Source organism: Serinus canaria, chromosome 1 (genome assembly GCF_022539315.1).
Source record: "Serinus canaria isolate serCan28SL12 chromosome 1, serCan2020, whole genome shotgun sequence".
Taxonomy (NCBI): domain Eukaryota; kingdom Metazoa; phylum Chordata; class Aves; order Passeriformes; family Fringillidae; genus Serinus; species Serinus canaria.
Genome location: NC_066313.1, coordinates 10,326,991 through 10,340,950, shown reverse-complemented (window position 1 = coordinate 10,340,950; position 13,960 = coordinate 10,326,991). Strand labels below are relative to the sequence as shown.

Genomic DNA, 13,960 nt, shown 5'->3' with positions numbered 1-13,960 from the left:
TTCAAAACTTTTCAGAAAAGTTTTAAATTCAAGGTGAGCAGCATTAAACTTTAGAAAAAGCTCTGAGCTGAGCTTCCTCTGTTGCTTCTATACAATGTCAGGAGTCCTTTTAAATGTTGAGGTTAAAACCAAGAAAAAAAAAGTACATTCATCACCCTCGAGGCATCTGAGATAAGACAGGGAACTGTGAAGACCCAATGTTTAGGTAGTGCTCAGCTCCAGTGTAGGGCAAAGTCAAGATGTGGCTTAAAAAAAGAGTCAAATGATCTGCATATTGGGGGACACAAAATTTCCATATTGGAAAACAAGGAAAGTCACTGTGTCCCAGGTTCCTCCTGCTTTCCCTCAGGGTTTTATCTGTCTCTGCGCTGTTAGTTTGTTCTCATGATTATCTCCTCTCACAGCTGACAAAACAGTACCTGAGGAGGAAGGAAAGGAGAAAAGAACTCGTTTTCTTTTGCATCTCTCATTGTCTTTGATTTCTTTCTCTCATTCTCTAAGTATTGTGGAGAAAGATTATTCTTTGATTTCCTACAATAGTTCTTGCCTTAGTGTGAGGGATCTCTAGCTCTGGAGTGGCTCCTCTTAAAGGTCCAGGTGGTCATTCCTCAGACACGACAGATTGTGGAGGGGAAAAGGGAATAAGGCCTATGTTTGCTCTAATTTTAAGTTCCCATAAAATCCCTTAAAACTTTTCCCCATGAACTACTTGCCCCATTTGAGAAGCAAGGTCCTTTTTTTTTTGACTTCTCAAAGCATTAGAAGATATTTTTTCAGGTGCATGAAGGATGAACAATAGGGAATTGGTCCCTCCAAACTTTGGTATCTGTTTAAGACCTATGGCACTTGCTTTATAAAAAATTCAAGTGTAATGGAATTATTTTGAATTTTAGTGATTGTTACCTCATGTCTTCCTAATCATATATCATCATTGATACAATTCTCTTTTAAGCTTCCAAAATAGTCTGATTATAACGATTTTCATTTGCTGCACTACATTATGCACACAAAAAAGGAAATACTGAAAGAACAGCATTATGGGGGAGGGTCTTTTTCTGCAAAATCAGCACAAATGAGTGTCCTCATGAAGTGCCTGTCTGCTGATGCACACAGCATGGGGAACAGACAGGAGGAATTAGAAATCTGCATGCAATTGCACAACTGCAGCCTCATAATCACACAGCTTGGTGGGATAGCTCACACAACTCATTTATCCCAAAAGGTGCAGGGAATTACAGGCTTCTACTCCCGGGACTGTGATGGAGCAATGGGCACAAACTGAGATACAGGAAATTTCACTGAACATAAAGCACTCTTCTATTAAAAGAGGTGGTCAGACACTGATGGAGCTTTCTAGAGAGGATATGAGAATTTTATCTTTGGAGACATTCCTGTCAGGACAGGACATGGACCTATGCAACTTGCTCTGGTGACCAGTTCTGAGCAGGGGGCCAAATTAGACAATCCCCAAAAGTGCATTCCCACTTCAGCTGGTCTAAGGGAGTTTGTGTGATTCTGTGTGCCATGGAAGAGGCAAATTTACAAACAGGAGTAAATAGAACAGATGAACACCTTAGATTTTTTTTTCCTCTAGTTGAAGGAAAAAAAATAAAAAAAAGAGAAAGCAAATAAGTTTCCCTGAGTGCTTACCAAAAAGCTTTAATCCTTCTCCATTTCCTAAATTGACATTCATTTATTCCATTCATTCTGTAAATGCTGGAAAATGGGGCTTAAAACAGAAGTACAGGTTGAGGGATATAGCATGTGCACTACTGCAGTAATTGTACCTTACCATAAAAAGTGCCTTTATTTTCTGCATTTATTTTTTGTACCTTTGTTCTTATTTACTCGTGTCTAGCAGGGCTCCCTTGATGGCTCGAAGCCTCTGTAGCATATTGGGAAGGACATAAAATACCAAGTAACGCAGGCTTTGGGCTAATACATTTTCAAAAATGTTTCATGCCTCATTTCTCACGTAAATTCATAGGTTGCATTCAGCCTTCAACGTGTCATTCATATTCATGAAGGAAAAAGGCCAGTGTTCATCACTTTCCTGCTGAGCTGGAGGCACTGCTAGGCTTGTCCCTTAGGGACTGCAGCAGAGCCCCAAGGAAGGTGTAATCCCCTGGAGCTCCTCTCCTGAGGACACTGTGACCAACAAACGCCTTATGGGCAGATGACCAAAGTGTAAATAGTCTTGTCTTAGTTCTGAGGATCCTCCCATTTTCTCCACATTGCTAATCCAGTTCAACTCACACCCCTGATGCTCAACATCCCAGGAAAAATGAGGTGAACTAAGCAAGACGCTTTTCAGAACTGCATCAGCGATGCTCCTCAGCTGGGGGAGTGCAGCTGAGGGAAGAGTTCTCTGGCTTTCCTGTTCATTGAGCAAGGAAAGCCAAGATCTAGGATGAGATCCAAGGATCCCACATTATAATGCACAGCTCTGCCGTGGTGCTGCTTTCACTGTGATGTCTCCAAGACGTTACTGAGTCCCAGATAACTGAGGAAATCAAGAGAGCTCAATCCCAAAACAATTTCAATGGGTGGCAGCTGGTGTACATTAGCTTTTTATTTTCATATCCACACAATACTAGCCTGAAAAACTACTGAGCTCTTGTCTATATTTTATTACATGATGCTAATTATGGTTATTAATCTTATGTAAGTTGAAATTTCTTTTAATATTACTTTTCTTACTATCTAGGTGATAAACTACGAGCAATGGATCCCACCACGAGTTCACAATCCAGGTGTGCCTGGTAACAGTGAAATGGTGAGTGGCCATGAGAATTCTAAATTTCTTTCACCAGCATCTGGGAAATACAGGCTGGTTTTTGCTGTGCTATATGTTCCTTCTCCAAAAGCTGAAAGATCTTTATCCATATCCATGTTATTAATCATGATATCTCTTTGTCTTCTGTAGAATACCTTATTATTGTTCTGCTATTAATGATTATATTTCTTTATCATTTATAGAATATTGTATTATTGCTGTGATATCCAAGACAGAATCTGCCTATTATCTTAGGCTGCTTAGTCTGCTTTGCACTCATTTTAAGCTAGTTGGAGTACCAGACCAACATCATGAGAGTATTTAAAGGTCAGATATATATGGGGAGGAGTACAGGAAAGTCTGCACAGTGCTTCTCTATACACTGGCTGACCAGTGACTTTATCAAAATTTTCTAACAGAAAATTTATCCAAATTTGGAGCAGAACTCTTTTAAAAAAAGCAAGAAGTTGTCTATCATCACATACTATTTTAATATTAATTATGTGCAGCCATGTTTATATTGAAGCTTCCCAAACATTTTTAAGGTACCATAACAATTAGCCTTGTGGTCACAGTAAACACACACTAATATTTATCTTCTCACTATTACTTTGCACTCTGAATTTAAGTGCATTGGTTTAAATCATTTAAATCATTGCACTTCTTTGGAGAAGACAAAGCAGTTGAAGAAAAATCACAGAGATTAGACTGTGCCAGGACTAAATTCTTTATGCTGAGAAGTGACATGCTGTGCAAGTAGTTTTATTGAAATTAATGCAGTTACACCCAGGAAAGAGAGTGCTCAACAGGACTGAGATGGCAGGAATCTGACCAGCACTGTTTTACACTTAGCTTCCAAATTGCTGTATTGCTGTCACCAGGTTAATCCTCATAACATCTCACTGTGCAAAGATTTCTAAGGTATTTAAGATACCTTTATAAACTGGAAACAGTTTATCAGACACAATTTCGGTCTTTCTTCTCTAATGCATTTTAGAATGCATTTTTAAAATGTCTATTTTTTGTACTTAAGTATTCCTGCTCACTTCATGCAAATTATTTGCAACTAAGGGGCAGCCTGTGATTTATTTTTTTATACTATTCATTTTGATTTGTGAGGTGACATGATTTTTTCATCACTAAAACCCATTAGGTAGGGAAATCAATAATATTCTTGATTTTTGTTCATGTGGGAATTCTTTCCTTATAGATAGCTTTGCTTATAGATTGGGGCAAATCTCAGTTCACCTGATTGTCTGGTTTCAACACCAAAGAATGTTTGGATAGGCAGATAAAAATCCATATTTTAATGCTTAGGTAAGCAAAAAAAAATACTGTAAATTTAAGGCTGTCTCACCACCAGCTGATATTGCATGAGCTTTTTTCCTCCATGAAAGAGAGTTACTGCATTTATTATTTAAGCACTTATGACTTTTTCCTAACAATGGACTCTATGAAATGAGTGCTTTTAAGGAAAAGAGGATTAGAGTTTGCCATTAATGAAATTATCTGAATAGATTATCTTCCATTTATCTTGATGTCTTCATGATGGAAATCCCAGATCATAAATCAAAGTCATCATGTTGCTTTTGTGTCGTTACTTACAAGTGAACAAATTATTATTGCTACAAGAGATCTAATATGAGAGCAACATTACCATTTTAAACCACTGTGATTTATTTTGTGAAGACATCTCACAAGGAGAGACTGAAAAATTGCACCTCAGTTTCTCTTGTTAGCTGAGGTAAAACTGCATTCCTGCTTTCTTGAATTTGGAAGAGGAAAGAAATCTACACACAGGTGAAGGACAGAAAAAGCACAGCAGAACAGTTGGTGCTGATGAGCTGATGTCCACACTGTGTCCTATGGGGGGTCTACCTGTGCTCACATCCTCTCTGTTGGACACCAACCAGAAGCTGGAGGTCATCAGCTGAACTTCTGGAAAGTGTCTTTTGTTTTTATTTCAGCTGTAACGAGTTCAGGTTGTGGCACTTGAGACCAAAGCGCAGCTTTCAGGAATAGCTGTGAAATTCACTGCAAAACTAAGACACTAATGAAGTCATGACTTACAAGGGACACTGGAGACATGAAAAGGTGTCATCTCCCTGGCTTCCTGCTCTACTCCTGTGGTTGATTCCCAGTTTCCAGAACACTGCAGATTTCATGAAATATAGCTTGCTGCTGAGAAGGAGGGAGTCTAAAGCCAAGTGCTATTAACTGTGGGAGCTTTTGCACTATTGTGATTAAAGAAGGACGACTCCTAGGATCCCATCCTTAAGGAAAGAAGTCAGCATAGGCTCCATCAGCATGAGTGAGATTTATATCACCCATGAAGGTAGCCCTGAAAGGTGTATCTAGGCACATAATAAAACAACAACAATAATACTACCAATAATATTTTACATAACTAAGATTATTAGCGTTATAGCGCCTGCAAAAACTAAGCAGTTTGAGATTTTTTGAGATGTGGGCATATGTTTATTTTACTAGGTCCTGCTTGTATTCAGTAATGCTCAGGTATTCAAGAAAAGTAATAGGCAAACAGCAATATGAACACTGGCCTGATCTTGATGTTTTTTGTGAGTTGCCTTTTTTCCATTTTTTACTTATTAGTCTGAAGCAAGGAATAGCCTAACTTTCAAAGCATTGTGTCAGTGATCAGTTCTTTGAATCCAACACTTTGTCATTCTCAGGGTAAACACCATGTAACCTTTAATTTTTATTTTTTGGGTTTGAATTATTTTAATGTCTTTCTTGTTTTGTTTTGGGGGTTTTTGGGTTAATTTTTTTGGCAGGGTACAGAACCAGACAATAGAGCTGAGTCCAGGGGAACATTAAAAAGATTGCAGAAATTGGTGCGAACAAAGAAAACAAGTACACAAAGCTTGGAAGATGTCAAGCACGTTCTGGTTCCCCTCAGTAAGTACAGCAGCACATCAGCGTTCTCTCCAACATTTGGCAAATGACACTGGATTGAACATAACTGTAAACAACCCTGTCCTGGTCTGTCATTCACCACCCACAATTTTCAACCTCCAACTGAGATGTTACTGTGATACCACTCCAGCTCTGACTTCCTCATAGTGTGAAAACCTGTTTCCTGTCACTCTAGCTGGAGTTTTGTAACAGTATATCTCGCAAGTGGGGATTCTAGATAAATAGAATTGTATAACAGCGGGGCCTCCATGCTGAGGACACTTTGGCTTTCCTAGTTTTGGGTCACATTTCCGGTCAGAAAGGTGAAATTCACAAATGGGAAGATTATTTCCAGCGCTAATCCATGGGTCAGTAGCGTCTGCGAGGGCAGGAGGGTCTGAGGTATGACAAGCAAGTCTGCCTCTCACCATACCTGAGTGCCCAGGGCTGTAAGACAGGAATTCTGAACTAATTCTGGCCTCAGCTGATTTTCTGGAGTTTCCTATGGTTCTCTGGCCTGACTGTGCCACAGTTTTTCCTGTGAACTTGTTTTGCCAACATTGTTTTAACAGCACACACATTGGTTGTGCAGTGCACTTGTTTGTATGATTATTTATAATCCAGTATTAGCAAAATGACTTTAAACTCTCTGTTGAACTACTGCTCCAGCCAAATCACTTCTGGGGCTGAAACACAGGAGGAATTAGGGATTTTTGTGACACAACATAGACACAAGGGGTGAGAGAGCAATTGTTCAGAAAGCTTCCTGAACTTTTCCAGCTCAACACATGCTGTCTGAAACTATCAGCAATATGACATTCTGTTAGCAAATTTTCATGGGCAGAACTAATAAAATTTTCCACACCTCTGAGGGAAAAGATGAATATATCAAGTGGAGCATAAATCTCACTTTTGGCTCAGATGCCTGACCTATTAAAAAATCCTTTCTATCTCCCCAATTATCATAATTATTGGTTTTGATTTTGTTAGGGGTTTGTTTGTTTGTGTTTCTTTTTCTTTTTTTTTTTTTTTTTTTTGTATGCATGTGTGGATTTTGTTTATTTTTTGTTTTGTTTTGGGTTTTTTTGGTGGGAGTGTTTTTGTTGTTAATTTTTTTTAACGGAGTCCTTGACTTCTTCATTATTAGAGTGAAAGACAGCTATTAAGTTTACAAAAAAGTGTGCTACTTTCTCTATGAATTGCAACATACTTTAACAAGAATTTGCATTTTTAAAGATACCTTAGAAGATGCTTATCTCTCTGAAGAGGACGAAGAAGCCCTAACTTCTTGCATGAAGCTGACAAAGCCCCAGGAAAAGAAGACATGGAAAGATAACACAAGAAGAAAAGAAGAGCCTGAGACCAGGACAGATTTTATTTCTGCATCTCTGGGCCGCTCATACACTTCCAGACTTAATAACTTAGGAACTATTTCAATTCATTCTGAAACAGAATTTCACTTGTGGAGTGACTGGAAGCCGTTTCCTGACAACCAGCTCTGTCCTTGTGACTTTTTAATTTCAAAAATAGAAGAATGGGAAAACTGTACTTGCTCTTCTCATCAGCCACATCTTACATATTCCCTAACAGATATGGATCTACAGTACTCCTGGGTAAGTGGAAGTGGTTTCTTTTGTGCTGATATGCATAAAAATTGGAAACTTTTTGCTCAGATTCAGCATTAAAGAGATACTGTCATCTTCTGTGTGGTTATGAAATGCTATAAACCAAATTTAGATTTCAGGTAAATGGATGTGAATGCATTGTTCAGGCTAACACCAGGGCTTCCTACAGCCCTGGGTAGATAATTTTTAACCATGCAGACATCAGCAGCTTAGAGATGGAAGGCTCTAGGCTATTCTGTTTCTCATCAGCACACTCATGCTTTTTGGGTTTTTTCATCTGTACTATACTCGTCCTTCCAGGCTTAGAAAACTTTCTGGAAGTCTGGGCTGAGTCAGTAAGAGACAATGAAGCTAATGGTCTTGGAACAGGCTCCTAGAGGTCACTGCAATACTAGTAAGGGACATTAGAGTTATTTAGGCAAATGTCAGAGGTTGCAGAGGTATCTGTGTTTCTATCTTCTTGGTCAGCTTAGCTGGTGGAGCCTGTTTTTGCAATTACCCATGTGGCAGCAAGAAGATTCGGGAGACAGAAACAAAGAAGCAGAGTTTAACCTTGTTCTGAAATTATCTTCCTGGATAGATCTCTGGAGGAGGTGTTCATGGTTTAATTGCAGGCTTTTTTTAAAAAGGGATATTCAAAACAAGAAGAACAAAGCCAATAGAAACTCTTTTTGGAGAGATATACAAAATATAGACACTGCAACAAGGATTTTCCCCCTCTTGCACATGGAGGGTGACTGGTACAGTGGAATACATCAGAGAAGCAGTAAAAAGTAGTCACTTTTAGGGAAAAGTGGCTACTGTTCTGCCTGTTGCCTCTACAGTTGTCCAGGGACAGAGCTGCCTCTCACTGTGGAGTAAGACCATCTCCCAGGAAAGTACAGCCAAACCACAGGAGGTGAGACACCTGTAGAATCCTGAGCCAGCTGAGTGTTCAAATGCAGGCCTGAGCAATCACAGCCTTAGATCAGAGAGTGTCCTGCTGAGAGCAGCATGATCTCAGAGTGCCCATATAGCATTAGAAAGCTAATAGATGGGGTCTGTACAGCAGCCATGTTTCTGAATTCATGGAGGAGGTAATTCAGTTCCTTTCCAATGACCCAATAGCTGAGACACCAGGCAGGACCTGAAATGTGGGATTTATCTAGCTGTAGACTTTCCTGGGATTTGATGTAGAAAACAAGAGTCTGAAACTTTGACTGATTGATCATTAGGAAAAGAAAGGAAGGAAGCTACCCTAAAAAAATCTGAGGGAGATGCATCAAAGAAACCCTGGACACCTCAGCCCTGCACACTCCCAGGGAGAGCACCTGCAGACAGACCTGCAAGACAGAGAGTTGACAGAAATGGGCTGGGAGCCATGAACTAAGGCAGTGGTCTGTCAGAGGAGTCCCCCTGCATGCCAGGAAATAGAAGTCTCTGCAGAAAGTGAATTGAGTCAGAGATGGGTCCTCCATCATCTGCCTGGTTCCTTTATGCAAGCAGCTCTCAGCATCCCAAGCGAAGGCTGAGGTCCCAGGTGAAAACAGTAATAGAGGTGTTGGTCAGATTTATGACAACATAAGTGTCAATTCTAATAGTTTTATTTCATTTTGTCACCAACAGGCTGTTAATGTTCCCTACCCTGGTGAGATTTGTCCTACCCATGTTACTATTAAGTGCCAGCAAGGGGTTTAGTGCTTTTTTTCCCTGAATTGTTTATTTTGCCATCTGCCTTCCTGACGGGCTCTCTGACTTTAATGTATCTCTGTGGGCTTAGTGCCTTTAGATTTAGGTTACAGCCAATAGCAAGACATCTCATTCTTTGCATCTGCATTCTACCAACTGGCTCAGTTGAAGATTACAAAGTCTGGATTTTCAGTTTTGCTGTTTAAGGGTCAAAAAACAGGCACTGGTGGTTTTGTTATGAGAGGATCAGACAGAGGGGGTGGTGCAGATGTTCTTTCTGATGCTGATTTATTTATTAGAGTAAAATCAGTATATTCCATGATATTCTTCCATATTCTGGGAGAAAGAAGGTATGGTTTCATTTTCTTGACTTGGTAACTCCTCTGTTGTGTCTGCTGCAGCAAATTGTGGAGGAGATAGCTGGAGAGGAACTATCAAAATGCTTGTTGGTATGTCCTAAATTGAGACCAAACTGGTAGATGCAAGACAAAGATCCAAAGATCCTCTGCTATTCCATCAGCAAACTGCTGCTGATCTGGCAGCAGTTTTGGAGGACAGACAAATATCTAGATCAGACAAATATTATCCAGACATATCTCAGCAATGCACACAAAGCTGATGGGGCCTGGCCTTTCTTAAAGCTTGAATGGCAGAGAGTGAATTAAGCAGTGCTCTCCTGTAATCACAAGGAAAAACATGGATCTCTCCATGATGGATTGCTGTTTAGAGAGACAAAATATGAGTAATTCTAATTCCCTTCCTCCAATTTCTTCCCTTGACACCTTTCTTCCCTTGACTCCCTCTTCCTTTCTTCTGCCTCAGCACTTTACACAGCCTCCCTTGTGGTGCTTCATATTGCCATTATTTTGTCACCTAAACCAGTAAAAATGCTGACAGAGGTCATCTAGGCAAGGACTGTGAGAACAGACTCCAAAAACCATATCCATCTTCAGCTCCATCAGGCTCCTTCAGCCACTCTTCCTCCAGCCTCCCCCAGTCAAGCCGTCAGTAACCACCTGTGTTAGCTGGACAGCCTCTGGCACAAGGATATTGCAGACCACCCACATTTCACCCATCCTGCCAAGGTGCCACCATAAGATTCTTTGTGCAGAGTTAACCATAGGTCTTTTATATATACAGGTCTTTTTAAAATATAATTAATGTTTGGCCAAAATTTTGCTAGGGGCAACATAAAGCATTGCTTTTTTAGTGTGTCAAGCTTGCCATGTGAAATTATTGTTACTGGCATTCTTTCCAGAGACACGTAATTTATAAATACTTCTTCCTTAGAAAATGGAAGAGTGTATTTTAAAAAATACAGTGTACTTGAGGGAAAAAAAAAAGAAAAATATTCTTGCATGCTTCGATAGAGTAACTACTCTGCTGCATATTTTTCTATTATCACAAAGTATATTGGGGATATCTGGGCTGATGTTTGTGATGTTATGAATCAGCTGAAAAGCAGGCAGAGGATGGAAGAAAAGGTTGTCCAGATACCACTTTAACAACCACTTGACCCTAATGGGAAAGGTTATTGGATTTTTATACTTTTTATTCCTCAGGCTTAGCCCTGCAGAAAACAGTTAAGCTGTCTGTCTCAGACTAGATTTTTCTCTTTTTTTTTTTTTTTTTTTGTGTGTTTACTCAAAGCTGCCCTTCTGTCATTTGTATGCTAAGATACTCAGTACCCCAACAAAGTAGTATACTTAGAAGTGCCATGTCCATATGACTTTTATAGAAGCTCTTTCAGCCTTCTGTTGCTTTTCTCAATCTGTGCAATTGCATAAGACTTTTGCAACCTGGTGAGGCAGGAAAAATCTACAGTCAGGAGGCTGTAAACTACAGGAGCTTGCTAGGCTTGAATGGACCTGAAAGGCACAGTGGAGCACAGTGAGGTCACAGCTGAGGTCCTCTTCACAAAAGGATTCCCAGACTATCCTGGACAGTCTGTGGCAAAGAGAAGAAAAGCTGATGAGTCCTTTTCTACATCACTGGCTGACCCATCCACTCTCCCAATATCTGTGAAATGTGGAAGATGCATTTGTAGAATCACACAGGCTTCCTTTAAAGGAAAAGGAGAGGAGACAACATCCTCTGTTGGAGACAAATCAGCAGAGAGTTACTGGAAGTGGGTTTCACTTCTTCACACATCTTAGCAGCATGGTTTTACAGAAGAAGGATTTAGTCATTGATACCATAAAAATATTTATTTGGTGCAACCTGTGTTTGGCATTCAGTGAGAATGAAGTATGAGGGACATTCCCCAAGACTAAAAAGACCTGGAATTTTCATGGGGAGAAAGAAAATGTCTAAAGGTGCTGAAGAGGAAGATACATTTTCTCTCCCATTTTCAAGTTAAGAGGAGATTAGAAATCTTTGAAAGATTAGTTTCTATCTGATTTGAATGTGTTGTATTGTGGTGGAATGAACATGTTGGAGAAACTGCAAAAGACTTTATGGCAATTCCTGTGTTCATTGTCTCCATATTCCTCTCAGGAAAGTGTTGTGATCTTATCAGGGTTATGTTTGCCCTGCTGTTACTGGCCATGGTTCTCTGCCATTTCAGTGACCTTGTGGCTTTTTACTTTCCTCCTGGTCTGGCTGCTTCCTTGTCAGCCATTTTTCAGCATCTCCCTTTCACCGCTAGGAAACATGGCTACTTTGACATTCATTTTTTTGATGAAGAAACACTCTGATTGTCAACCCTGGTTTTGTACATTTCCTTACTCCAACTTTTCCTGACACATTGTGCATAGGTTCTGGCTGCTGGTTGCCCCATCACAGCTTTGCTTCCTTGCTGTGGTTGCTCTTACCCTGCCCTCTGCACATCCTCTGATCATTTTTATTCTCAGAAACATGCTGTATATTGCCTGGAGGTTTATGCAGGTCCCTGTGATACCAGGGACTGATCACTGCTCCCTGGACTGGTGGAGTGGGGAGGAAGGATATGGACAGCTGGTAATGAACAAACAGGGCCGAGTGCTCTTCTCCAGCAAAATGTGCTCCAAAGCTGAAAGTTGTATTTGCACTGCCCAGAGAATTGCTGTGGGAAGATTCTGCTCCATTTCAGCCAGCAGTTTCTGCAGCATACCAGAATGCTGTGGGCTTTAATGGACTTTCTGACTGCTCAATTTTCTTAAGCGATTTGACTGTTTTCTGATGTTTTTCCTTTCTTCAGCTAATGTCTTTCTGTTGAGAGACACCTGAACATGCCTTAGAAGAGCATTCTCAACTGCCTTTTGAATCCTCATTTGGCACAAATATAGCACTAAAAAGAATGCCTGGAAATCCCCAAATTGCTTTTCTGAGACACCAATTTTCAGCTGCTCCGGTCGCTCTGACTGCTTTACCGTCAGTAGTAAGTGGTCCTTTTAAAAGCTATGGCTCTTGTTCCTATTTCAGTGACAAGATAGGAAGCCAGGTCCTCACCAAGTATAAATCTATTTTCTATGGGTGTTAGAGAGTCCTGCTCAGCCTTAGCCAAGCTGAGGTCCGAAGTCTTTGCTCAGAGAAAAGATAAAGGGCAGCTGAAAGAGGCAGTATCAGAACCAATCAAGACCATCACATGCATGTTCAGGTGACAAGCTGTGGTTAAGACATGAAAACAGGATTTGTTTCCTAAGATATGAAACTGTCCCCAGCTGCTTCTCTTTCATCTTGTCATAATTTCATTTGCAAGGCCCTCAACAGGTTTCCTGTTGCTTTTTATAACATTCTGGCTAATTTCGGTGCTCTCCCCACTGTTCCACCAGCTCAGCTCTTCTCCCTCTGCATTCAGCACTTCTCTTGCAAGGTAAAGAGACAGCGAGAAACACCCCCATCCTCCCCAGACTGCAGACATGAGATATACAGGAGCTGACAGACAAAAAGGAGCAGTGCTACAAAGGCACTCATCTTTTCCTCGTTCAAACCCTGTTCCAGAAACTTGTGAAAACTAATTTTGAACTGTAAGATTTGTGAGTGGGTGGGGATTGACATTTATGCAAATCTATTGTAGTAAAGTGCTGGTGACATTTGAATGGCTTTTGGTTTTTAAACTGATGAGAAGACAAGAGCCACAACTAACGTTTCAGTGTTTACTTTTCCTGGAAATATGAAGAAAAATATGGACTCAGAAAAAAAAAAAACAAGAGCTAGTGAACTTAAGAATGCTCCTTTTCTTGATGCTTTGGAGTCTGTAGAGTTATACTTTTTCTACCTTTATTCAGAAACAGTTGCAGGAACAAGTTGGTAAACATTATAAGGTCTATTTCAGTTAAATACAAAAATTGAGAGAAAATCACCTCTTAAAGTGCAAGGCTTCTCACAAGCTTTGTGCTGGGAAGACAGGAAGCTGGGAGGGTGTCCAGCCTCTCTAAAGATGCACCATTGCACTGTGCTGATAGCAAATATCTGTCAGCACCATTCCACTTCCTACAGTGATTTTTGCTATTTATTTCATAGCAATGTCAAAAATTTGGTGTACTCATCTGTCATGACTTTGACCATGCAGTCTTAAAGCAGGTTTTAAAAAATGTGAAAAATCTGATGCTGTTATTCTTCACTATGGTAACTCTTGCCCTATTTTTTATTTTTAATTCTTGACTAGAATTTTCATAGCTATATAGGGAATGATATCATACTTTCCATTAATCTTAAAGGCATGCATACCTAGCTCTACCAAAAAGCTCCCCAAACTTTTTCTGCCACAAACTTCTGGGCTGTTTTGTGAAGTTGGATTGCTAGTACTTGCTAGTATATAAGAGGCAGAATGATAATGAAGTGAATTTATTTGCACTAAAAGGTATTTTAGAGTACCACAACATTTTTAATATCATTACAGATAACTGCAGAAGAACATTGCTATTCATCTCAGCAAATTTCATGGGTTTGCTTCTGCCATAGCTGCTAGGTCCTGCAGAGCTACAGCTAGAGAGGGAAATGAAAGATTTTGGATTACTGTCATGAATGTAGTAAGAAAGGCAGTGTGATCATT

The 13,960-nt window shown here is 40.0% G+C and overlaps 1 protein-coding gene across 1 annotated transcript in view; it reads left to right on the top strand.

Annotated features, from left to right (window-relative positions):
• The first annotated feature begins 2,711 nt into the window (after positions 1-2,711).
• The window catches only part of SAMSN1 (SAM domain, SH3 domain and nuclear localization signals 1), a 54,877-nt gene continuing 43,628 nt past the window's right edge, over positions 2,712-13,960 (top strand). The window contains exons 1-3 of the mRNA XM_018916823.3: positions 2,712-2,776; positions 5,572-5,695; positions 6,929-7,305. Of these exons, the coding sequence (XP_018772368.2) occupies positions 2,774-2,776; positions 5,572-5,695; positions 6,929-7,305 (504 nt within the window). The 5' untranslated portion in view covers positions 2,712-2,773. The remainder of the gene's footprint in view (positions 2,777-5,571; positions 5,696-6,928; positions 7,306-13,960) is intronic.